Raw genomic sequence first — 26,332 nt, 5'->3', positions numbered from 1 at the left:
ACACTTCGCGGCTAACGAAGGCTGATTCCCAAAGCGCAATGATACACGTGTACTTCACTTCTGGGACTCTTTTGAACATCTTTCTTTATCGGCTATTAACGACAGGCGGGGTATTAAGCCCGAAACGCAACAGATGCGTCTCTAAAGACTGCAGTATTCTTTTGAGCGAGCCTGCCAGAAAGTCGTGCAAGTACAAAGCCAGGCTACAGTTTTACGGGCAAATAGGGGAGACAGCGCGTGGAAGGGTAGTTAGCTCGAGTCCCCTTGCTTCATCTCTCCTGGGTTCAGCTGGCGTAAGTTGCGTATTTATTGTCCTAGCTCTACACTGCAGTCGATGTGGCACGGTAGCGTTGCACAGCGTTCAGCGGATGGAAATTCGGGTACAACTCTCAATGCGAAGAACAGTCTTCTAGCTGCACCTTAAAGGAATATTCGTATTTAAGCTGCAATTAATTCAGTCTTTAGTTCAAGCTATAATTCAAGCTGTAATTCAAGCAATTAATTCAAGCTGTAAGTCACGCTTTTGTAATTACCAATCGAATGGGCCGCTCCCATACCGCCAGTGGTCCCAGTTCGCCATGGCCACCATGACCAGCAGCTCTCAATGAGGTCCCAGATTTTGACAGCGTCTGTTTGGGTCTAGTTAAACGTTTCGCTTTGAAAAAGTAGCACGGACAGGATTTTTGTTTGTGTGTGTCGTTTGTATTGCTTTGCAGGATAGCCGCTGACCCATTATTGCGCTATGGAGGCTCAAATTCATGATTACGTTGCGCGGAGTTTCAACGCCGAAAATATGAACGACCACGACAAGAAACCGCGAAGTGCAAAGTACCAACTCATTAATCCTTATATTCTTATATTTCAATGCTACACTTTAGGGGTGCGCGAATATTCCAGACCAAATTGGAAACGAATCTAGTAGTGCCAGAAGCGACTCGAATCGAATATACATCGAATATTCAATACTTTTAGAATAGTTTTCTAATAATCAACAGCCTTTATCGCAGGTAAATTTAGCGAAAATTAGCAAGTCTCTGTCCTCACATAGTACATTAATTACGAAGCGTTGTTTATTAAAAGCACAAATCGAGCATCAGGAGCAAACAAGTAGTTTTTTTTTTTCTTCACATACACAGGATTCTGCGGAGATCGCGGATTATCGCTGCATAGCCCGTGAAGTATGGTTACCTAAGTGACGTAGCCTGCCGTGCTACGCAAGTTAGTTCTCATGTTTTATGTCAATGGTATGCCTGTGGTGGCGGAAATTTACCGTACTCTTGCTCCAAGTTTATGTTTAATTGGGCGCAATTGACTGTTTGAAATATTCGAAAAGTTTTCGAAAAATATTCGCATTTACGAATGGTGACTATTCAATTCGAAGATCGAATCGAATAGGACACTATTCAATTCGTTAATAGCAAGTTTCGACTATTCGCCCCTCCTAAACTATTTCATTACTTCTTACATTTAATTCCTATCGCCATCTATAAAAACGCGTTCACTGACAGTAATAAAGTGTCGGTAGGTTGTGCTTCATCCTTATATGTCGTAGACGTTCATATTTTCAGTGTTAAAATGAACCTTTAGCTCAGGGAATAAATGGGAAAGGAAAAATCCGTTTTCTCGGGAACCGCTGCTGCACATTTGACGAGGGTTGTTGCAATTAACAGAAAACGTTCAAATCTAGTGACTGTTGAAAGCGAATTTGTGATTTAGGCCGGCACTTCTTCAACAAAAAGAAAATGTTGAAAAATTGTAAAAGCTTTAGAAAAGAAAGTTATCAAGTTTACAACTCCTTATATCAGCAATAATAATGAAAACAATATCACAATTCTGTAAACCACATATAATAGTACATTTAAGCCGACAATATTGATGTATTACACATATGGCTCTCTAACACATCACTAATATATGGTTAGGACTCTTGTGATACCATTGTAAACGTTGCAACCAATTCACATAAGCTGTCAGTTAATTTATCAAATTCCTCCACTTTAACAGATGAAGTTTCCAGCACTACAATATCTGTTCTTGGTACAAGGTTTCGCGTTTGTAAACTTCGGGCTCCTATTTTTTTGTTAAGCATACAATTTCCGGCAACCTTTGTAAAAATCTTCAGGGCCTAAATAAACATTCTGCTTCCTACAGTCCCTAGAATTTAAATTCTACAACTTTTATTCAACCAGTCCACATGTTGTTTATAAGACCAGTGTTGCGATTCACATGTAATCACTTGAAACACGTAAGAGCAAGCGAGATAACACGTTACTGTAACATCGAAAAATCGATGTTTTCGTTATCTCAGATGAAGTAGGAGTACATATTGCAGATGTCACTCAACTAACATGGGAAAGTGCTTTGCAATTGTTCATGTTTGCACTTCTATTTTATGGTTTACGTACCGAGTGAGAAAGTAACCCAGTGAATTGAGCCTTCATATAGTTCGGGTGAAACAAAAAATAATTTGTCCCTATCCTAAGCGTGACACTTGAGCTGCATACTGTTGTTCGACCCTGAAACTTTCAACACCAGGACACATTCACTCTTTCAATTGCTCCAAATGGCCTCACAACGGATATACACGCGTAACTGACTGTGTCGTTTCATTATCTCTGATGACATTTATTTTCCTAACTGGGTATGTGTCGCACGCTCTTACATTCTGTCGCTTTGTAGTAAGTTAGCATCAAGCCAGATTTTTTTGCGAGGCACCATTTGGGGCCTTCGTGCACGTTTTGTGAGTGTTTTATACGCGTTTGCCTAGCGCATAACAAACGCAGTCTCAAGATCCACAGATGGAGAGCGTATGTATTCAAACAAAGCCCACGGGATCAAAGAAAACAAATGCAGAGTAAAAAAAAGCACAAGCTGTTCTCTTCGTTGTCTTGTATTAAAGGGACACTAAAGAGGAACATTTTATAGTTATGATGGTTAAGATGCACTGAGTGTTGTAAAAAAGCAAGCGTACGTCAGCTGTTTACATAACTCTTCAAGGCAAGCAGCTGGCTGATTTTCGTTCGAAATTTCGCATAAATGCATGCCCCACAAGTGAATTCAATTTATTTCGATGTTTGAGAGCGCCACTTGTTTGTTCGATTCACAATAAAGCCGAAGTATACGCGGGTACACGATCGACTTTGTCAGTACCGGGAGCCTCCAGTCTCTGCATGTACGTGCAACAAAGTTTAACAATATTTTTTACTCCTACTGCATGTCGAGATTTACAAGAAAAATGATGCATAACTGCCTGACTATCACCGCTACCAGTACATTGTAAAATATTTTACGCTCTTAAACGTGAATAAGGGTGTAAATATGTCTATAACTTAGACTCTTACCCTCATTCACTTTTAAGGATGCATTTTTTTTACAGTCTACCAATAGAGGTACTGTTAATCATTAGTGCCTACAACAGAACTAGAATCACAACAAGAACGACACTGCCTCAATGTTTATGACAACGCCACATTACAAGAAAAAAAGAGAGAGAGAGAGAGGAAGAACATGCAAAACAGTTGTCCACCATTAAAAACAGGAAACCTCGTGTGTATATTGTTTTCTAGTGAGAAAACAAAAACAAGTCGGAACATTTGCCAAGGTTGAAGACTGGGCGTGTTGGCATACCATATTAGAGGTTGGAGCGCTCTGTGGTGTGTACTTTTCTTCTGTGTGTCTCGTCAAAATGTTGTGCAATCCAACCTCTAATACGGGACGTTTGGCCGCCCAAAGGGGGTCAAGTCTGAATCGACTTGCGACATTTATTTATTTATTTTATTTATTTATTACATACTGCCAGCCTGGGTGTCAGGCTTTAGGCAGGAGCGGGGTACATAACAACAGAGTATATAGGAACACAATGTACATTTGGCCGAGCGAGTACGGCATTAGAAGAACCCACATAGGCTATACAAAGCGGAATACAAACAATATGCCACAATGATGTGATGTATCGTTACCTATTGCGGAATGCACTTAAGAGAGCAGACACCGTCGAACACTCAACCACATTGGCAGGTAGGTTATTCCATGTGCGAATTGTGCTCGGGAAAAATGAGACTTTGAACACATTTGTTCTGCAACAAGAACTCGCTCACGTTCTTTGAATGGAATGAACGGGTTTGTCGCTGGGTAATTGAATGAAAATATGCATTTTTGTTTATTCCAAGTTGGTTATGGTAAATTAAGTAGAAAATTTTTAGTCTTTCCTAGAGTCGTCTACCTGTAGGGTCTCTAAATTGGCTGTTTGCAAAAGGGCTGATGGGGACTTTTTCCAACTGTAACAATTATATATGAACCTGACACATTTGCGTTGGACATTTTCAAGTTTGGTAATATTGCACTCTGTGTGTGGATCCCAAACAACTGCTGCATGCATATTCTAGAATTGATCTAATGAAAGTTTTGTACGCCAGCAGTCTAATTTCTGTAGAGGATTTACTAAGAGTTCTTCTTAAATATCCAAGTTGTTTCATTGCCTTACTTACAGTGTACGTTATGTGGTCATTCCATTTCAGATCTTATGTAATTATGACTCCTAAGTATTTCTATTTTGCAACCTGATATAAGGTGTTGTTATCGATGGTGTAGCGGAACTTCAAAGGACTAACTTTTCGTGTCACAGTCATAGCTAATGTTTTTTTTTATAATTAATGCACATTTGCCAAGTTGAGCACCAGGCGTGAATTTTACGTAGATACATGTTTAATAATCCCTGATTGTGGTGACACAAAATCTCATGGTAAAGTATACAATCATCGGCAAACAGACGTATTTTAACTGATATATTGGCAGCAATATCATTTATAAAAACCAAGAAAAGTAATGGTCCCAGGACGGAGCCCTGAGGAACACCGTACTCTACAGGGGCAGGGTCCGAACTGATTCCATCAATATATACTGTTTGATGCCTGAATGACAAGTATGCCGCTAGCCATGCGAGCAATGTATCATTTTTCAGAATAGGTTTAAGTTTCAAAAGCAGTTTTTGGTGGCACACTCTATCAAAAGCTTTCTCGAAATCCGGAAATATCATGTCTATTTTATTGCCCCTATCTAATGCTGCTGCGAGGTCATGGACAATCTCGCAAAGGAATGCGCGACCAATGGAGGGATCAAACCTTCGTCTTAAAACACAACAGCCGAAATGCTCCTTTTTTTTTTTAAATCACGACTCAAACTGTATGCTCGCTCCCCTGGCGGCCGCGACGAGAACCAAGCCGATATATGCATGGCCTTCGAGATCCACCGCGACGCAAAAACGCGTGCGGGGTGAATCTCGGAGGCCATGATCTATGTTCAGTCACAGATTCTCGCATTACAGCATGTGCTGCAACGTTGCCTCGTAGTCTTCAAATCGTTGCGACGCGGTCGCGTACAATCCCGAAAAAAACATAAAATAAAAAATGCAGATCCTACGCACTGTGGTAACCGATGTAAGCGAAGCTTTCTTTGCTGGTTGCTTCGATTGGCGATAATTATCGGTGATGTTGAAGCGCTAAAGCTTAATTTCTTCAACGCTTAGTCCACACGAGAGCGGTGAGTTGGTGTTAAATGTTACCTTGCGTGCACCACTGCCGTTTGTCATGCGTAGTACAGAGAACACACAGGGAGAGGCGTCTGCTTGAGGCGTTGTTGTGCGCCATATTTCGTAACCTCTGAGAGGGTTGAGCATTGTCGTTACCTCGCATGGCACATTGCATCGTGGCAGAAGCATTACACTAGAATTGGATCATGGGGCCGTACGTGCCAAAACTAGAATCTAATTAGGAGGCGCACGCCGTAGTGACGGTTTCCGGATTAATTTTGACACGGTGATGTTTTTTAACGTGTCTCTAAATCTAAGTGCATCATAGCTTTTTTTTTTATTTCGCCCCCGTCGAAATGCGGCTGCCGCGGTCGGAATCAAATGCGCGACCTCTGGCAATGCCATTGCCGCAAAGTTAATGCGGCGGGCACAGAAGTGTTGATTTGACGGTCGACCGTTACCGTAGTGCAGCCTAGACCCTGCGGTGTGCTTTAATTAATGTGGCTTTGCTTTGGCACGCCCTGCGTAATTTGTCCGCTTGGCAGGGAGTGTTAGCCAGCACCACCACCTCTTGTGCTATGATTAATAAAATCGGGCGCCTCGGTTCACACACACACACGCACATATGCACACACACACACACACAAATATATATATATATATATATATATATATATATATATATATATATATATATATATATATATATATATATATATATATACGAGAAGAAAGGGGGTTAACCGAGGGGCTCGATTTTTATTAGTCATATCATAAGAAGCCAACATCCGCAGCAATACTAAGCAATCGTTAGCACGTTATCATGATTCCGCGAAAGAGGGCAACATTTCCCGCGGATATTCCTTCGTCCGTAGCCATTGCCGTGGCGCGGTACATTGCTTACGACCTTGCATGCGCGTTCATTTCACGAACTTTAGCTCCTCCTGTCCCACCTGGCCACAGCAACATCCGGCAGAGCACGGTGCAGGTAACACAGCGCAACAAGACACGGTGACTAACGCAAACCCGCCCACACAGCGCCTTTGCCACGACACGAAACCCTACCAGAGCAACACGTGTGAGCGCTCAAAACCATAACAACGCCGCCATTGTGGCCCAAAGGGCGTGGCCATACAACAAAAAAAAAATAAAAAAGCAGCAAAACAATGAGAACCTACTGCGTCATTTCCGCCACACTTTTCTCCTAGCGCGCGGAGGGGGTAGGGCCTCTCCATAGTTTCCTTCCTCCGTGCCTACACTGCTCGAGCCTAGCAACGGCGCCAACATGCGCTGCTCGCCACTCCGTAGACGCTTCTCGAGCAAAAATGGCGCTGATGCACGGCGCGAGGGCCCACGTGATGCTATCAGGCCAATAGCGACGCGGCGGCAGCCTCGGCCGGAGCGCGCGAGGAGGAGGCGGCATTCTTCAAAGCGTGGTACTACTTTACGAAGTTTAAGGGGCTTTAGGGAGTAACAGATCTCCTCTCCCATTCCCACGGCCAGACCCTCTCTCTGCCTTTGCATCCGCTGGAACTTGGTGGGGCCGCTGGTCCGACATGCCATCGGCAACAGTGTTGTTTGCGCTTCTTGATTGGTTGTGACCTGTGTGTGATAGGCTACCGCCAGGAGGGAGGGTTGGAACAAAGATGTTGTAATGACGGTGCGGAGAGAAAACAAGCGGCTCTGGGCTATGGATACGAGGTTCTTCCAGACGCTGGGTGCTAAACACTTCACCATTTTTCTGTTTTTCCTATTCAGCGATGTAAATAACTTTTGTTAAAGTGCCAGTATCCGGTTGGTTATCGTTTTGCCAACGTCCGAACATCTGACTTCCTCAACCTGAAGCCCACGCCCTGCTACCATATGGAGCCGGGTTCGAAACGTAACCTAGCGCCACGACACCAGCTCCAAATTTGAAGTTGGCCCATCCCCAAATTTCACTTGGCTCACCCGTACTATAAGCTTCCCTATGCATTTTCTAAGGAGCCCTGTGTATCTCTAGGGGTCTCTATGTGTATTCTGTTCATAAATTATTTTGTTTTTGCTTTAAGTTATTCCTCATCGGTTAAAAGCTACCATTCATCTACATTTACATTATCACAATGATTAAATGTCGTAATATAGCAAATTATGCATTTTTGTGCAGATACAAGGCAGTGCACTTTTCGCGTGACAGGGCCGGGGAGCTCGCCAAAGAATGCTTACGCATTAAAAGCACCCGGTACACGATTTTTCCCACTCTTCCACTCCCAGTACTGACGCACTGTTAAAAAGAAGATTGCGGTCTAATGATTAGAGAATGAGGCTGCTGTTTCCGGAAACCGAGGTTCGTTCTATCATCGGACACTTGCTTTCTGTTTCTTCTACTTTACCGAAGAAGCCATAAACGATGCGAGACAGGAACCCACCTACAGCGAAGTGCTCGGTATTCAACAGATAAAAGAGACGTTTAGCGTGTCCGGTATTCGGGCAAGCGCGGGCGGTTTTCCGGTTCAGCGGGGGCGTCAAGGTGAGCAGCCCGATCGGTGGCGCCAGCTGGTGGCGCAAAGCTCAACCACACAAACAAAGAGCTAATTACTATGTTCTGCTTAGCTGCTGGCGTAAATTTTCGACAGTGGTGTAATCATGTTCACAATTACGCCACTGCCAAAAATTTGCACGAGTGGCGAAGCAGGATGTGGTGAGTTACTGCAGTTTTAGCTCTGCGTTTGTCTGGTTGAGCTCTACAACACCAGGTGGCTTCACCGCTCACGTTTACACCCCGACCATCCGGTAATCCGCCCAAAGCGCTCCCGTTTACCGGAATAGCGTACAAGCTAAACGTCTCTATTTATTCGCAGTTAATTGCGCACGGCTTTCAACGCAGCACGCCCGACATGGCCAGACCGGTGCTTGCACTCCTGGTTCTGGTCTGCCTGGTGGTGGTATGCGAGTGCGCGTTCGAGGACAGGATGGGGAAGCAACTCCGGACACCCGAGTGCAGGAAACGTGAGTGGAAACGTAGCGGCACGTGGTAGTGACCGCTTGAGAGCGCTCTGCTGGCGTTATGAAGATCGTAAAAAAAAACACAGCTTTAAAGCTGTACGTATTACGACAATACCCTGGTAGGGTATAGAGATAACGTGGCTTCGTTAAAGGGACACTAAAGCGAAACAATAAATCAGTTTAAACTAATGAGGCATTGTTTGAGAACCCTGCAGGCAGCCGTTAAAAAGAAAAGAACTTTGATTATCAGATGACAAAATGAAGGTCGAAGTATCAGTATTTGAATTTCGCGCCGAAACCCAAGCGCCGCTACGTCAGCGTGACGTCAGGGATTCCAAAGTATGTTTTCGCATTTTGGGCCGCGTTGGCTGAATAAAGGTTCCCGAAACTTGCCATGTTTAATATTTGGTTCCTTTAGAACACAATGTAGTCAATCTGTACCGCTATATACAATTAGTAGGCCCTAGAAGATGCCGTCAAGATCCAAGACGTCACAGCCCCCAGGTGCGGCAACATAAGTAGGCGTCGCCACCCGTATTTCGTTCTTGCGCTTTTTCTGGCTTACCAAACGTCTTATCGTTGTAAGAGTGGTGTTTTTGGTCTTGTAGAACGGTAATTTGCTGATGCAGAAAAAATCATTTTTCCCTTTAGTGTCTCTTTAACATCAGTGGAGCCGTTTGATCCTTGCAGAAGTGCTCTTAGTTGGTATTTCAGACCAGCTTTGTAACAAAGCGTTGTCAGTTCGCCATGAAAAGAGCACCCGAATACGCCTCAGAAGAATCGGTTGCAGGAGGAGAATAATAGGTCCAGGAAAGGGTAAACGCAGAGCTATAACCACGAGGCTCAGCAGCGTTAGTGTGTACGTGAGTGAGCAAGTAAGCGAGTGAGTGAGTGAGCATAAGCCAGAGCATGTTGATGAGAGAGTAATTGAATAAATATATAGGTACACGTGAGGCAAAGACGCTTGAGAACAAGTTAAGGACCGCGTACAGAGCGATGGAACGAAAATTGCTAAGCATAACGTTAAGAGACAGACAGAGAGCGGTTTGGATCAAAGAGCAAACGGGTATAGCCGATATTCTAATTGACATTGAGAGAAAAAAATGAAGCTGGGCAGGTCACGTAATGCGCCGGTTAGATACCCGTTGGACCATTAGGGTTACAGAATGGGTACGCAGAGAAAGGAAGCAGTCGAGGACGGCAGAAGACAAGGTGGAGCGATGAGATTAGGAAATTCTCGGGGCGCTAGTTGGGATCGGTTGGCGCAGGACAGGGGCAATTAGAGACCGCAGGGAGAGGCCTTCGTGATGCATTGGCCACAAACAGGCTGATGATGATGATGACACGTGAGGAGTCATTAATAAATGAGCGAATATGAGTGAGGAGGCAAAAAATTATTGGAAGAAAGTTGCTAAATAAATGTTTTGTGAGGCCTGTTCGCTGCAGTAACGAGGTTCGGAGGGACACCTGTAGTTGCACCATCTAAGATTTCGTAATTTAGGCGTTCGATATTTGGAGGCTTGCTCAATTATCTCCTACGCTGATGGTTTGCTTGCTTGCTTGTTCCTAAATTGTGGTGCTACGGGAGATTGGCCAAGAAGCCGACGGTTAAAGGTTAGAAGTTATAGGGAAGGGGAGAGAGAAAAACGTAAAATTAAATCGGGATGAAGTATAACGTTCATGGTAATTAAAAATAGATTTACATGGAAGATATAGAAATGTTTTTTTTGTAATTATATATAAACTGCAAATTTCGTATCCTTGCTTTTTAAGTATTATTAGAATAATTTCGGAGGCACAATCAGGGACTTAATGATCTATCCAAGCATTGATTTCAAGAATTAGCATGGTAGCCTTCTTGTGCCAGTCGCAAATGGCCACGCAGATGTTGTTGTCGCTAAAGCCCAATGAAGAAGCCCCGAAGGAGTGCATATTTTGAGTAGTTAAAGAAATAAATTTTCAGAATGAGCACTCTAGTTTCTTCCTCTGATTTCTAAATCGACGGCATGCTACTAGAAAGTGATCAAATGTTTCTGGGTTCAAGGAAGGTTGGACACAGAGTGGACGGCGCCAGACCAGACCTGTATAGGTAAAAATTTAACGGTGGGATGCGGCATCGTAATTTCGTTACGGAGATTTGTAATTTACGTGTGGGACGCCATTTATTGTCCCACGAAAGGGACAAATGGGCTAAATTCTGACATTGGGACACCGGTTTCGGATTTCATCATCTTTTATTTTTCGTTTTGCATGTGACAGTACTCAAAGTATTCAAGAAGTGCGGCATCAAGAAGCGTTGGACAAACCAATCGCAGAAGGACATGGCCGCCGTCGTAAGTGTGACGTAACCCACCGATGTAGTCAAAGCTTTCGAAGTCATACGATGAGCGAGTAGCCAACGTGCTATGTAACTACTACAGGGCCTCCGAGATCCGGGAGTGTGTACGCCGCGCATCGCCTCGTCTTGGAGGCCATGGGTGACGTCATCACAGGGCCTCCGGGATCGGGGAGTGTGTACGTCGCGCGTCAACTGATCTCGGAGGCCATGGGTGACGTCGGCCATTGTAATGTGCGAACTTTCCGCTTCGAGTAAGCAAACGAGACCGAAAAAAAAAGGTTTTGAAGCCTAAACTAACATTTGTTACTGTCCTATCCGCTTGTCCTCGTTGCGGAGGAGTGCGCTGGAGCGCCTTCTTCACCTGTCTGTGAATGTTACTGTACTGTTGTAACCTTTCAGAATATTCATACTGGGGCCGCACGATGAGGGATGCCATATAAAACTTCTTTTGCGGCCGGCTAAAATGTTACTGTTCTTTTGTTTGTTTTGTTCACTGTCTCGATTCAATTTTTTTGTTCCTTATAAGCTTTTACAATCAAAGCACACAAATTGCATCATCTGCAATCCTTGACAAGTTGTTTATCTTCAATAAGAATTGCTTCTCAAAATGTTCTTCCGCGATGTTCTTTCGTTTTCTGGAGAATATATCTGCAGCGACATTGAAAACTGTTAAATGCTCGCGCTGATGGAAAGGGCTGCGCTAATCGTGACGTACGAACACATTCAGGAGGACTCGGACGGTGCAGACGTCCGTCTGCATCCTTTTTTGCCTATTTTCTATTTTTTTGCTAGTGTAAAAAAAACAGCACAGCGTAATCATGGACGTGCTCCAGTTAACTCCTGTCATTGCTTTAGTAACGCTTTGCACACAGGGTTGCTGTTATTCGATGCCGCGATGCTCAGGTCTGGGTCTTCTGCGCTTCGTTGCTGCTGGGGCCAGCAGAAGGTGCTACCGCGATAAGGCCAATGAAAAAAAAAAACTGAAAATTGTTCACAAGTTGATTCCCAGTCATCAACGTCCGAAGTAACAATGGCTAAAGGGCCGTCGAAGCGCCGTTCCATTTTGTTGGCCAACATCTGGTGGACCGGCGCCCCTCACTCGCTAGCCATTCAGAGATTTAAATGATTAACTGTAACGGACGGTCAGCGAACGTTTACGTTCCTCCGAATATTGGCTAAATTTGTGTTGTCACTTACCATAAAGCTGCATATCATTCCGAGCTGTTGATACTGCCCGTGTCTTACAATCACAAAACACAGGTGTATACGAGTCACGTGTACGCGCATATATCGAACTGAAATCATTTGCGTTCAAAGGCCGAAAACTGCACTAAGCGAATAAGTATTGAGCAAGCAGCTCTTACCGCCCATGAGTGGAACGCGTGCTTCTAGGGGCGAGAGAAGGAGTGGGAAATTGACTATAGGAGAAAAGTTCAGCGGTGGTGTACTTACAAGAGAAGTTTGCAAATGCGCAAGGCTGCCTTGTTCGGGATATCGAGGCGCAGCAGCAGCACCAGAGAGAGAGAGGGATATAAGGAAGGCAGGTATGTTAACCAGTCAAGAGTCCGGTTGGCTACCCCACGCTGGGGAAGGGAGAAAGGGAAGAGACAAAATGGAGAGGGAGAGGACGCCGATTGTAGGAAGGAGGTAACACGGAGGTAACCCACGCGCATATTTACATCCGTGTGGGCGCACGATTGTTGCCGCCAAATTTAAGAGCTCGAAGCTGCATCGCCTGTTATGGCTTGTTTTGCCAAAAAATGCAGCTAATTACACGTAATTGGTTGCTGCAAAAAAGTAATTCAATTACAGCGCGCGTTACCGAGTAAAGGAATGAATCGTTACATTGCCACATTTACTAAAAAACGCAATTGATTACTAGTAAATAATTACTTGTAATTGATTGTGTTTTGTTACATACAAGTCTTAATATCGCCCATGTGTAAAGGGTATCGTGGTAAACGCGTTTACCACGATACCCTTTACACATGGGCGATAAACGCTCTCGCGAGAGCGTTTATCGCGCCATTCAGCGATCTCTATCCATTCATGACGCTGTAACAACGTCACACCTAGCATGGATAGCGTCTGACTGCTACGCGAATACAATAAGTATGGTTCGGGAGCAGCGTGAAGAAAACAAAGGCACCGATTTTTTTCCTTCTTTCTATTTCTTACGATGGCTAAAATATTTTTTTTTGTGATGGGCCCTGGCCCTTGCGACCTCTCCAACAGATGTCCCAGGCTCCGTTCCACGAAGATCTAAACGGCTGTTTGGCCATGTCCCTCGACATGGGGGCCAACAAGTCCTACTGCAAGGATGAACCAAGTGTAAGTATCGATACGCATTTGTTCATGGCGCGAAAGACACACCAATGATAAGGAGAACTCGACAAGGCAAACTATTGTTGCGCATAAGCAAGTGTATATTCTACTTCGCCGTTGGTGGGAATTTTCGGCAGTGTCATATTCGGGTACAGGTTGCCTTTTTAAAAGTTGTTGATTTTTTTTACAATAACACTCGCGGAGCAATAAAATGTGTCTGTAATTAAGGCCGTTTGCTCTCTGACCCGCACCTCTCTCATCCTGTCTCTTAACGTTACACCTAACATTTTCCTCTCGAGCTTCCTTGATGACCTCCAGGTTTCTGTCCCATAGACTGGCACCGGTAGAACGCAATGATTTTACGCTTTTCTTTTCCACCAGAGTGGTAAGCTTCCAGTCAGGATTTCGTAATGCCTGCCGTATGCACTACAAGCAATTTTTATTCTGTAAATTTCCTTTTCATGATCAGGATCCCCTGTGAGCAATTGTCCGAGGTAAACGTACTCCTTCACGGACTCTAGATGCTGACTGGCGATCATGAATTGTTGTTCCCTTACCAGGCTCTTGAATATTACCTTTGTCTGCAGCATATTAAACTTCAACAGTGCTCATCAAATTTCTCGGTTAAGGCCCTCAATCATTTGTTGCGATTTATCCCTATTGTTACTGAACAGGACAATGTCATCTGCAAATCTAAGGTTGTTGAAATATACGCCGTTGATCCTCGCTCCTAAGCATTCCTAGTCCCGGATATTTTAGTTGGCATTAAGGGATAAGAGATAGATTAAGAGATACAGAAATAAAGCTGGGCAGGCCATGTAAAGCGCGAGGCAGATAACCGGTGGACCATTAGAGTTACAGAGTGGGTGTCAAGAGAAGAGAAGCGCTATCGAGGAAGCGCAGGAAATTAGGTGAGGTGATGAAATTGGGAAACTTGCCAGTGCAAGTTGCAATCGGCTAGCGCAAGACAGGCATATCTGGAGATCGCTAGGACAGGTCTTCGTCCTGCAGGGGACATAAAAATAGGCTGCTGCTGATGATAATAATAATTAGGGCGTTGTGGTTAGCTGAATCGGCACATGATGTCGCCTACGGCATCCGGTAACCAGGTACCACGGAAACGCCACTGCGTATACCGGAATAGCGGACACGCTAGAACTCTCTTTTGTATATATATATATATATATACAAAAGAGAGTTATATATATATATATATATATATATATATATATATATATATATATATATATATATATATATATATATATATATATATATATATAAGAAAAAGGCTAAGACTATACTAGCGGACAAGACAACTTTCTGTGGCAATGGAGGGAAAGCTGGAGGGGCGGAGCTTCTGTACATGTGTTACTGCGCTAAGTAGTGCGGCAGCATTCCAGAGCGCTTCTTTGTTTCTTTCGAAGTGAGACTGAATTAGCGTAGCTTCCACATGTGACGGTTTCGCATTTACCATTGTGCAGAAGAAAAAAAGCAGAAGAAACGGTTCAGATTTAAGAACTAAATGGTGCAATTGGAGTTACCTTTTAGTTGCCGAAAAATGATGTTCGCATTTTCTCTTTCCCAGCTGAGAAAAACGTGGCTTACAATGCGCGACATTAAAGCCCCTTAAACTTCGTAAAGCAGTGCCACGCTTTGAAGAATGCCGCCTCCTCCTCGCGCGCTCTGGCTGAGGCCGCCGCCGCGTCGCTATTGGCCTAATAGCATCACGTGGGCCCTCGCGCCGTGCATCAGCGCCATTTTTGTTCGAGAAGCATCTACGGAGGGGCGAGGAGCGTATGTTGGAGCCGTTGCTACGCTCGAGCAGTGTAGGCGGCGCCACGGTCGAGGAAGGAGTGCGAAAGAGAAAAGAAACGAGGAGGAGTGAAGCCAGAGGCGGAGAGTGTCGCTACTTTACGAGGTTTAAGGGGTTTTACGCGATTTTAGTCGGGAGCGCCCCCTGCTTTGTTTGCGCGCTCCCTGTCCATAGCTTTGCCTCGCTTTCCTTCACTGAGACAGAAAGTTGTGCACAAGTTTAGGCGGATCACTGTTGCACGCAGTTGTGATCAAATAAGACGAAAACAAAGCTAAGTGCTGGGCAACTTCGTACATTATAAGTACATCGACTTATGTTGTCATCCTGTTTTTTTGTGCCATGTGTAATTGTGTTCTGAGCTTTGCAGTGTAATTGTTTGTGTTCTGTGTTTTCGCCATTCAATATGTTTGACCTTATATATGCGTATGTGTACTGAAATACCCATGCACAAAGCATTGTAATTCATGTACTGTAGAACTGCATTGTTTTCTATACATCTGATGTTCTTCTGTGCGCCATATTTTGTGACACTATTCGATCTTTTTTATGCACATATTAGTTTCCTTTGCTAAGTGACAAGGAGTAGCCAGTGCCGCCATAAAGGTGCCGCCAACGTTTCCTATTATTTATTTTAATAAAAAATATGTACACAAATGATCAGTACACGAAAGCTTATGTGTGATGTGTCAGAGCCATCCTCTGCTGCATTCTCGACTGATTTTTCGTTGTTGGTGGAGACACGAGCTGTCACGGTTTGCATACCGGTTCATAAGTGCGCTGCTGTGCGTAAACATTAAGTTTGTCGCAACTTTTCTTTTTGTTTTCAACTCGTCGAAGCGCTACATTATCTTTTATTTCGACCTACTTTGCTCGGGAGCGGATCAGTATGGCGGCAGGCAAAGCAGACGAACTTATCCGGGGGTGTCAAGTTATCTCATGAGAGGGCGTCTGATACTCATTCGCTTTGCTTTCTCTCGCAGATGAGGGTTTACCTACAGTGTTCAAGAATGGCACTGGTCAGAAGAGTCGTAAGTGTCCTATTCGAGAACTTTTTTTTTTGGGCGTTGCGTCCGTCTGCACGCGCGTAGCTAGTGTTAAAGATGCAATAACAAGAAGCACTACATTATTCAAAAGGCTGCTTAATTGCCCTTTTAAAAGTGTCTCTGTAATACTTTACGGGGAAAGAAGTAATGCTCGTTACTAGAGAAATACAAAAGCCCAACCTCTCGTCCTAATTTTTTTTCAAGCATTGTGGCAGACGCTGGCAGTAACTTCTGTTCATTTTTTGAATACTTTGCGTGTTAAAGGGGTGCTGACACGATATTTTCTAGCCTTAACTATTTTCCTTTAAATGAAAGTCCGGTACTCGTAAAGACGAGAGCAAATACAGCCAAGCGTCCCAGTGTCCTAAATAACTTAACGAATCAGCTTTTCTATAGCCAGTTTTGGTAGTGTTTCTACAGTGTCGTCTGTCGTGACACAGTATGAGGTCACGTGGGAGCAGGTCATCGCGGCGCTTCCACTTCCACACTCGATCCGGCTCCCTTGGTAGTCCGCTATGCCGCTACATCGGTGCTCGCAGTGAACGAAAGCATACACCAAAATAGTTTACACCCGTAAAAGCCCCCCCCCCCCCACCCCAAAGAAAAAAAAAAAGAAACACGAGATTTTCATAAATAAACTCACACACCTGCGCGGAACACGCAGCCCAGTCGCGGCGTAAGGTGGAGAAGCGGCTACATTGCAGCTCCATTTTCGGCACCGCGCACTAGAGGTCCTCTCAGCGAAGTATAATCAATCAATCAATCAATCAATCAATCAATCAATCAATCAATCAATCAATCAATCAATCAATCAATCAATCAATCAATCAATCAATCAATCAATCAATCAATCAATTATTTCAGTATCAAATACACTTGATGACACTATCATCATCGCGTCCTTTTCACGACAACGATCTGAAATGCCTACAACTCATACAATTGCGCCCAAGAAGGGTGTAAGGACGTGAGTTATAGACCTATCTACACCACTCTTTTGCCTTTAGGGGTGCAAATCGTTTAACAGTGCACGGGTGTCAAGACGCCGGAGTGAATGTCAGAACGTCGCCAGACGCTGCTCTCACGCGACCGCATGCCATGTTGTGAGGACAAGACACAACATCCTCTTGGGAAATGTCACCAGCAATGGCCGTAGGGAAGGTGCTATATAAAATAATTAATTGAGCTATTTATGGTCAATATATTTTATAGGGTTTAGAGCTGTAGGACCTTCATATAACGCAAGGAAAAAAAGATGAGAATTAACGGTGAAAATTTGAAGTCAGTACTCCTTTAATCGTTAAAGGTGCATAAAAAAATGTATTCGAGCTGCGTCAGTAAATTACTCTTCTGAAATACAAAAAAATATATATAACTTTTACCGTGAGCAGAGCCTCATGAGGGTTTCATGCGGCGCGCACTTTCGATCGCGATCGTGCCAGATCGCAATCGAACTTAATTCTCGGTCGCAACTGGTTCCTTTGCTCAAGCCGAGCAAGAAATCCAGTCGCGGTCTCAAATTTTGATCCAGATTGGGCTCGATCGCGATCTAACGTACGCCGTCTGACGCAGGTATTAGAAAGCGTGGAAAAATGCGCGAGAACAGAAGACGGTTTGGCGACACCGACTCGGTGTTTCCTGATAAAAAAATTACGTACAGCACGAAGGACAAAAACTGCGAGAGACAACATACACTGCGCTCTCGCAGTCCTTGTCCTTCGTGCTGTACATCATTTTTTTATTATGAATTACCAACTAGCCCAATCAACCACCCCAATTCGGTCTTTCCGCACCAAGGCCCCCGGGACGTCATGAATATGGATGTCATTGGCTCCGGCTTATAGTTAACTTATTATCGGTAAAGATGGACTGCGTTGCCTTCTAAAAGAGCCCCAAAGGCTGAACTTGGGAAGCTTTCAGAACATTCACTGGGAGGTCTCAACGGCCCGTATACGAAAAAGTATCTTGAAACTTGTGACGTCACAATGACGCGCGAGCTGTGGTGTTTCGGCGTGATATTGAGGAATTGGAACCTTGACCTTGACTGACGCACACCAGGAACTTGGATTTATTTCTTAGGTACGTGTCATGTTAGAACTTTGAGGCGAAAAAGGTGTCCTTTCGAATGCCCACCTTTGTCCATGCGAATTGATGCTCGTATATGCTATCGCGGAATCCAACAATAAAGAACTGCGCATAGTCGGCACTCTGCATTGTCTAGTCTATTCGGTTGCCCCCCCCCCCCGCTTCATCACTGGAAACTAGCAGTAACATCAACTAGACTGGCAGTACCTCCTCGCGAGTTGATTTACCCCCGTATGCAGAGATGCAACTTAAGTTGAAGCCCATGCTTGACTTGATCCGAGTGACGCCTATCGGGAACGCGCCGAAGGAAACGCAGTGAGCGTCTTTTGGCACGTTAACGCCAGGCGTCATCTAAATCAAGTCAAGCACGTGCTTCGACTTAAGTTGCATTTCTGCATACGGTGGTTAGAGACGTCGGTCGTGATCGACGTGGGCCTGAATGATATGCCGGGAAAAAGAAAACGTGCACCTTCGAGGGGCTCGCGTGTTCATTAAATGCACGCGAGTTTGTCTGGCACGAACGCAGCTGGACGAGCGTGAGTAACGTTTATTTTTTTTACTTTCTCATTTTCCCTGTCGCATCCAAGGACGTGAGGAACAAGTTCTTCGCCATCAAGTTTCATGGTGGATATGACGTAAGACCTTGGTTCATCGCCTGGCAAAACTGCGCGGCACATGCTATAATTATAAGCGTTAGATTACCTGATGTGTGTATGTATATGCTGTATAAAATGCAGAAAAAAGGATGACGAACTTTTGAAAATGTCTTTACGTAACGTTCGTCAGAAAGTCACTATTCTGGCGAAGGCAGGTCCACCAGCTGAAACGTTCAGTAAGGACCTATTTACAAAAGTTTGGCTTCTTTTTTCTGCGTTGCATTATGTGTCGGCTCTAGCGTGAATACGTTGAAACGATATATATATATATATATATATATATATATATATATATATATATATATATATATATATATATATATATATATATATATATATATATCGGTGTCGCCTGCAGAGTATTTTTCACTAAAATATCCCCTTGACGATTTTCGTGGAACTGGCCAAAGGCTCACGGCAGAAAGAAAGGTTACAGACCTTGTTCAAACTTCATGGCCAGGTTTGCACCCATAAAGACAGAGTGAGCAACTGATTGATGTGGGAGTAATTGCATACCCCATGTTTAACACCCGTTTTCGTGTTTGGCGTATCACTCTAAAAACGCTTCGCACTCTTTGGAGTGTACCTTTGTCTCACAAGAGGCATCGTTTCCGTCACCATACGTTCGGGACACTCTCTAGCCATACTCTCCGTCATGCTCTCAAACTCTCATTTACTCTCATACTCACCTTCAAGCTCTCAGATAGTCCCCTACTCTCCCACACTCTTATGTTTCACACTCTCCTTCATACTTTAAAGTTCTTTCATACTCTTTGTCATACTCTTCGTCATACTCTCACACTCTCTTACTCTCGAACCCTCTCGTACTCTTATATCCTCCATCACATTATCACACTCTCATATACTCTCAAGCAATTTGGCATAAGCCGAGATGCTGCCATACTCTAACATACTCTCTGTGATACTCTCATACTTTCCTACTCTTATAAATTGCATCATACTCGTTGATACTCTCCTCCTTTCATACACAACCATACACTCCAGCATACTCTCGGATGCTCTCATACTCATACTTGGGTACTCTCACACTCTCGGTTTCAACAATAATCGTCATCTCTCTTAATTGCTTGCGTTTTCTTTCTCGAAAAAAAAAATCTGAGCTCACTACTTTTCTGGCAAGAATGTAATGTGACGCTAATAACGTGCATGCCGTCCCACATATGGACGTACCGGGTGCACCGCGATAAATAACTCAAGTGAACGCAAGATAGATTATCATTGTAGTTGTAGGACAAAAATACTCCCCAGAAAGTGTAAACTGTTTTTTTTATAGCGTACTCTACGAAGCAGTGCATTGACTCTGGGTAAGTGGGGTGTGTGTATAAGAGGTGTAAATGCCCACTCCGCCCAGAAGTGTGGAAAATTCTCGAAATACGGGACAGGCACTTACAACCACATTAAAGACGCTAATTGACGGCCCTGCCTTCGTATTTAAGGGGCATAATAGAGAAGCCGAAATTTTTTTCCTTTCTTTATGGTATTTATTTCGAAAAAACAAACAAACCGGTACGCGTATGAAGTAGTATACCTATTGCGATCGAACCAGACATAGTATTTAATGCACGGTATTAGCACAGGACAAAACGATTAGTAATTCCGTGTTTCGTGTGTATACATTCGTGATAGTCCCTCATCGGCACCTCTCCCTCTCATCGCCGCCTTCGTAGTAGGCTCGATCTGTTTCTCCTAATTAACGAACGAATTTTCTGGTGTCTTTCGACGTTTGTGCTCCGTGATCAGCAGCTCCACCACCTGTAAGATGTTGTCTGATTGAATGCTTAATTCGGAGAAACCGAGCCGAAAGAAACCAGGCCGAATAAGAAGCCGACAACTCAGCGACGTAATCGCTTTTGAAGTCAGTTCTCATGACCGACCGGTACGTTACAAGCTTTAGAAGAAATCTTTGTTTGTTTGTTTATGTACCACGACTAGCTGTCGAAGAAGACGTTGTTACGTACGTAGAGAACAGGTCTGTCTGAATGCTCGAAACTTTCCAATAACGAATCGAATATCGTCCTATTCGATTCAGTCGTCGAATCCAATAGTCACTATTCGTAAGTACGAACGTTTTTCTCATAGTTTTTAAATGTTTCAGAGCTGTCAACTGAGCTCAATCAGGCATAAATGTAAAGCAAAAATACGATATATTTAGCTTCCGCTGCCGTGCTAGCCGTAATACGCAGGAAGTTTCAGAATGGAGCAGGCTACGTCGATCAGGGTACATCGAGACAGACTTGACCTGCTAAATCACGACCACTCAACCTCTCCCAAGTGACCTGGGCATAAGAGCTAACTACTTAGTTGTTATTAATGCTCGATTTGGTCATTTAATAAGCGAGACTTCATAACGTGCAATGTATCGACAGAAACTTGCCAACATTATTAATGCTGGAATGTGAAAATCGCTTTATAATAATCGCGAAAACAGCTATTTATTATTCGAAAGCCATTCGAAATACATTCGACATTCGATCCACTTGTGGCACTATTCGATTCTTATTCGATTCAGTCTTAATAATTGATATTCGAACACCCATAGTAGCGAAAGATTCGTCGTTCCATGGTAATGCCATGAAAAATCACTTTTCTTTGCCTAGAGAGGGAGAGAGAGAAGGCGTTACATTGTATGGTCGGTTTTCATGTTGATGTGACATATTTAATTTGCATGCCGACTAGTGTTAACTGTGCCCCAGCCGTCGAGGTGAAACTAATGTCAATCTAAACATAGTCTTCCAAACACAGCAGTTTCCGCATGAAGCTAACTTTATATCCGAGACGCATGTCTTAACCCAATCGCTTCCTAGTTAACTTTGAGAGTTTTCGAAGTCAATGCGCATTATAGTCTACAAAGAGCGAATGAGGATGAAGTGCGCATATTAGTCCAATTGAAAAAGACATTGCTCGCGTCGCGCGGAGGTTGTGGGTTCGGCTCCCATCGTAGACGGAGGTAATTTCTCTCGCTTAATTTCTCTCCTTCCTATTAAAAAAAATTAAAGAGAAAAAGCTTATCGTAAACGTAACGAATAATTACATCTACATAATTACAATTAGTGCAAAAGCATTCGTTGGCTATTGGCTTCTCATGGTTGTTTGCCACGAGTGACTGACACTGACTGTGCGTCCTTCTCCCGTGCAGCATTGCGTGAAAGTTCGCATGGGCATGCTGGGAAATTTTGGCGGGATGCCATTGGAACCTGGCGACGACGATGACGACGAACACGATCACGATGACGATAGAGACGGCGGTACAGTACACGATTATGGTTATCATGGAGGTGAAGACGGGACTAAGGCCTCGATGACGCAAGGGGCCAGAGAAAAAAGGAGGAGAAGGTATATCCGTACATGACGACAGGATCTGCGCGTTCGCGAAAACGCCTCGGTAGCAAAGATTGTCGATGTCAAACACAAGTTCGCGCGGTGGGTCGACGGGGGCCCAACGCGAACGTTAGAGCTTGCTAATGTTCGAAATTTCGAATACGCATTGTCTATAAGCCTTTGCTTATCGTCTCGCACACAATTCGAATATTCCCCTCTTCCAGTTTGTCGAATAATTGTTTGGCCTCGATTAAAAAGAACAACGCCACCAATCGTTGTCCAACGTAGTCAGACCAACGTAGTTGAGTCAACGTAGGGCAGTGAAGGGTCCAAAACAGTACAGGCTTTGCGGATGTACGAGCTTTCAAATATAAAGCGAATATATTCCTTTGTATTAGGATCGTTCTTGATTTAAAAATTTACTATTGCCGAAATTTACTATTTACTATCGACTGTTGCCGAATATTCGTTTCTGCTCGAATATACAGTAAAGCAGCACTCGTAGCCCAACGTAGCTAGGCCCATTTGAGCCAGTGAAGGCACATCACACACGCTGGAGGCATGCGAATATTCGAAAATTCGAATTAAAATTGAATACAGTCTTTTCTCCTAGATTTATATTTTATTCGAGACAATTCACCATTCGAAGTTTTCGAATATTCGTTTCCGTTCGAATATGAAGGATAACAACACTTAGCGCGTGTACTTCAGCCAAAGAAATACAACTGCAAGTGGGGACTAATTCCCAACAATTCTACTGTAGGGGAGTCGCAGTTTCTGAACGAACACGTGGTGCAAATGATTTCTGCAAGGTAATTTTCCCTCAGTAAATGAGGACGCCTGCTTACAGTTTTCTGCAGGGTAATTTTCCCTCAATAAATTAGGACACCTGCTTACAGTTTTAAACGCAATAGAGAGCTTTAGCGTGTCCAGTTTTCGGGCAAACGCAAACGGACTGGGCGTTTTACCGGATGAGCGGAGGCGAAGGAGGAGGAGGAGGAGGAGAAAACAACTTTATTGAATAGTAGGGGAAGATGAAAGCGGAGCCAGGTCATGGGGAGGCTAGGTCGGGGTCCAGGGGGTCACAGGTGTCACCGTCCATTCCGCGAGCCTGGATTGTGATTCTTGGCCAACACTTCTCAGCTTTTCTTCCATTCCTCAAACGTGAACGACCTGCACTGTGCAGCCACCTTGTGGCACAGAGCTCGATCAGACAAATACGATGCTAATATTACAGTAACCCAGTGTATTCTGCTTCGCTGCTGCTGTAAATTTTCGGCAGCGGCGTAATCGTGTTCCTATAAAAAATTTATGCCATCAGGAAAGTAAGATACATTTGGTTACTGCAGTATTAGCTGTGCTTGTCTCATTGAACTCTGCGCCACCAGGTGGCTGCACCGTGCAGGCCATTAACTCTTGCACTCATCCGGTAAAACGCCCAGTCCACTTGCGTTTACCCGAATACCGTACTCTTTAAAACTCTCTATTATATTTCTTAGCGAGTTACCCTCTTTCGTTCGATTGGGATATCGGCGAATTTCTGGCCTCTCTCGAGGGCCAACCCCAAGAATCGTGCAATCTTAGTATAGAGGCTGTTTTCGTGGGTATTTGCAATCTAAAAAAAAATGGGGATGAGCTCGAAGATAAGGTGCAGTAAAAAAAATGTTGAGCAGTTCAATGCTCCTCCTACTCCCCGCACGCGAGGAGCGGATGTGATAGAGCGCCGTTCATAGCGACTGCCCTATTTTCAATCACAAATTGCTCAGGAAGATGTTGTGTTGGATCTACTTTAACTGTAGGTTGGAAGTATATCATAGTAGAAGTAGACCTTCCAACTTCTTTCTTTCTTTATTTTGTCGATTAACCCAGACAATTTTGTTTATTCGTACAATCTCAGACCACTTACGTAATTTTTTGGAACGACGTGCAGCATGCCCTGCATAGTTAAACTGCTTTGCTCCTTGAACGAGTGGTGCTCTCCACGCACTGTTCTTGTAAGTTCGTTACGGTCACATTGCGTTATCTGGAGTGCCAGATAAAACCGCCTACCGGTAATTTATCCCTTGAAAGCTCCTCAGTCTACCGTATGGCCCGGTCTGAGCGCATCTGCTTATGCTAATAGAGACTCTGTGACCAGCGGCCACCGCACATCACCTGCGCATCGTTACCAAAACATAGATTTCGAAATGAAATTGCACCCGCAGGTTGCAGCTGCAATACAGAAAGCGTACATTCTGTATAAAGCATCGTAGATGAAAAAATCCTCCATGTTAAGGCATGCGACGCAGCTGGCGAAGCGAGCGGAGGCGAGCGCAACAACGAGGAACGCGGTGTGACGTCATACCAAACGGCGATGTTTTGTGCATGGCCTTCGAGATCGGGCCGCCTCCCAATATCAGGTGTCATGGCGGAGGTTCGCGATCGAGTCGCTCGCGCTGCTGCATGCTTGTCGCGAGCTGCGCGCGCCTCGCCTGTGACGCAGAATGCCTATTGCGCGTGACCGTTAGCTGCTCGTCGCCCTCCCCGGAGGCCCCCGCGAGGGAAAGAGCGCGCGGGCTTCTGTTTCGACTTGAGGCTGCTTTCGCGGCGCACGCCAAAGCGCTATTTTGCATGCACGATTGGCACCACGCGATTGGCACCACGCGATTGGCACCACGCGAAAAGAACATACTTTTTGAGCCTTATTTGATCTATGTGACAGTCGTTCGCGGTTTGTGTTTGTTGTACAGTGTTGTTCATTACAGATCTTTATTCATTCTCCTGTAAAATGCATATTATGTTATTTTCTCCTCATTGTATAGTGTACTTTGGTCTTTCGCCGTGATTCAGGGCTTTCTATTTTACACAAGTGTTGTGTCATTGCCATCGTGTATTTTTGTTCCTGAACCCCACACTAGCCTCTGGCTATGGGTTCAGTCAGTGTCTGATAATTTGTATGGCAAGAGTAGAAATAAAAAGAAAATGAAATGAAATGAAATGAAAATGAAATCTGCGCCCCGCGCGACCGTCTGTTGGCAACGCACAAACGAGGTGACCGGCCATATAAATATAAATAGATGAATCCCGGTCCATAGCCTTGACGCGTAGCCGACATTCTGTGCATCCAGCATGCACCTAAACAAAAGAGAAAAACGATGTTTCTTCTTTCTTCTATTTAGATGAAGTTGTGCAACTTACGCCTTTCTTTAGGACGGCTAACAAGTACAAGTTCTCGCGCGTGGCCAGACTAACACGTACGTTCTCTTCTCTGCTCGCCTCAACCCAGGCGGAAAACACCGACGCATGGAACGGAAGCGGTGGTTTTCAGTCCACCGCATGCCGACGACGACGACGACGACGACTCCTCAACTCGTTACGGCACGTCGATGCGACGCGAAGCATCCGGGACGCAGGACGGCGGGCACCGTCGACCCAAGCGTTCCGCCGACCGCGTCCCTCCGGAGCCAGTCGGCGGTCTCGGACCGGACGACTTCATACGTCGCCGTCCCTACGACAGGCACAATCGACACCGAAGGCGGCCCGTCGACGATGACGAAACAATGCGGCGACACCGCAGGTATCCCCCTGGATTCGACGAGCGCGATGAGCTCGGCGGCGACGACGACGAGTAGAGACGTAAAGATGAGAAAGTCTGGCAGGCGGCCACATCGCGACCGCGATCGGGACGACCACGACGAGGCTCGGAGATGAGGGAGAAGCCGAGGCCCGGAGATGCGAGGAGTTCTGCTCGTTTCCTCTTTTCCCATTCCTCCCATTCTTTATGTGTAGAGGGCGCTCGTCGTCATGGTCGCAACCACGTGACCCAAATTTATCCACCCGAGAACAGCATGTGCGCCAACGTTTCCCAGTCTTTCTCCCTACGTACTTTTTTTTTTGGTCAATAAAGCGAAACGCGCCATTCGCGCACATCCTTAGAAGTGCGATCGTTTGTGTTTTATTCTTCGTTTCGAAGACAATGCCTTCCTAAGGGCCCTGTCACACTAGGCCGACACGACACCTATTTTGGTATGCGGTCTCTCGGCGCCGCTGTCACACTAGACCGACGCCAACAGTCTGCAGAGGGATCGCTGAAGTGTAAACCCCATGCAAGTGATCTTGCGCGCGACAGCGACAAGCGACGCGATGGAGACGGCTGTCGCGTTCGCTCGTCGCCTACAAGTCCTACCCCATGCGAGCGACGACTTCGAGCGACGTCTCCCCAGTGTTGCCGGTATGATA

The 26,332-nt window shown here is 44.8% G+C and overlaps 1 protein-coding gene across 3 annotated transcripts; it reads left to right on the top strand.

Moving 5' to 3' along the window:
• Nucleotides 1-133: 133 nt before the first annotated feature.
• On the top strand, nucleotides 134-26,031 carry LOC135917137 (uncharacterized). 3 transcript variants are annotated; one of them, XM_065450621.2, is made up of 8 exons: nucleotides 134-293; nucleotides 8,394-8,515; nucleotides 10,772-10,845; nucleotides 13,086-13,181; nucleotides 15,972-16,019; nucleotides 18,707-18,754; nucleotides 21,933-22,129; nucleotides 25,380-26,031. In XM_065450621.2, the coding sequence occupies exons 2-8, from the start codon at nucleotides 8,404-8,406 to the stop codon at nucleotides 25,723-25,725; spliced, it is 921 nt and encodes a 306-aa protein (XP_065306693.2). In that variant the 5' UTR covers nucleotides 134-293; nucleotides 8,394-8,403; the 3' UTR covers nucleotides 25,726-26,031. The 3 variants fall into 3 exon arrangements, with proteins under 3 accessions (XP_065306693.2, XP_065306695.2, XP_065306696.2); XM_065450623.2 differs by lacking the exon at nucleotides 134-293 and adding an exon at nucleotides 343-510; XM_065450624.2 differs by lacking the exon at nucleotides 134-293 and adding an exon at nucleotides 3,015-3,172.
• Nucleotides 26,032-26,332: the final 301 nt, after the last annotated feature.

Source organism: Dermacentor albipictus, chromosome 8, assembly GCF_038994185.2.
Source record: "Dermacentor albipictus isolate Rhodes 1998 colony chromosome 8, USDA_Dalb.pri_finalv2, whole genome shotgun sequence".
Classification (NCBI taxonomy): domain Eukaryota; kingdom Metazoa; phylum Arthropoda; class Arachnida; order Ixodida; family Ixodidae; genus Dermacentor; species Dermacentor albipictus.
The sequence above is the reverse complement of the archived record's forward strand: the minus strand, read 5'-3'. Positions and strand labels throughout refer to the sequence as shown.

Excerpts from the sequence above, each read along its gene's own strand:
- LOC135917137 (XM_065450621.2), top strand. The coding sequence starts at position 8,404 with ATGGCCAGACCGGTGCTTGCACTCCTGGTTCTGGTCTGCCTGGTGGTG. Across the intron at positions 16,020-18,706 it reads TGGCACTGGTCAGAAGAGTC|GACGTGAGGAACAAGTTCTT; the intron begins GTAAGTGTCCTA and ends GTCGCATCCAAG. Across the intron at positions 18,755-21,932 it reads AGTTTCATGGTGGATATGAC|CATTGCGTGAAAGTTCGCAT; the intron begins GTAAGACCTTGG and ends TCTCCCGTGCAG.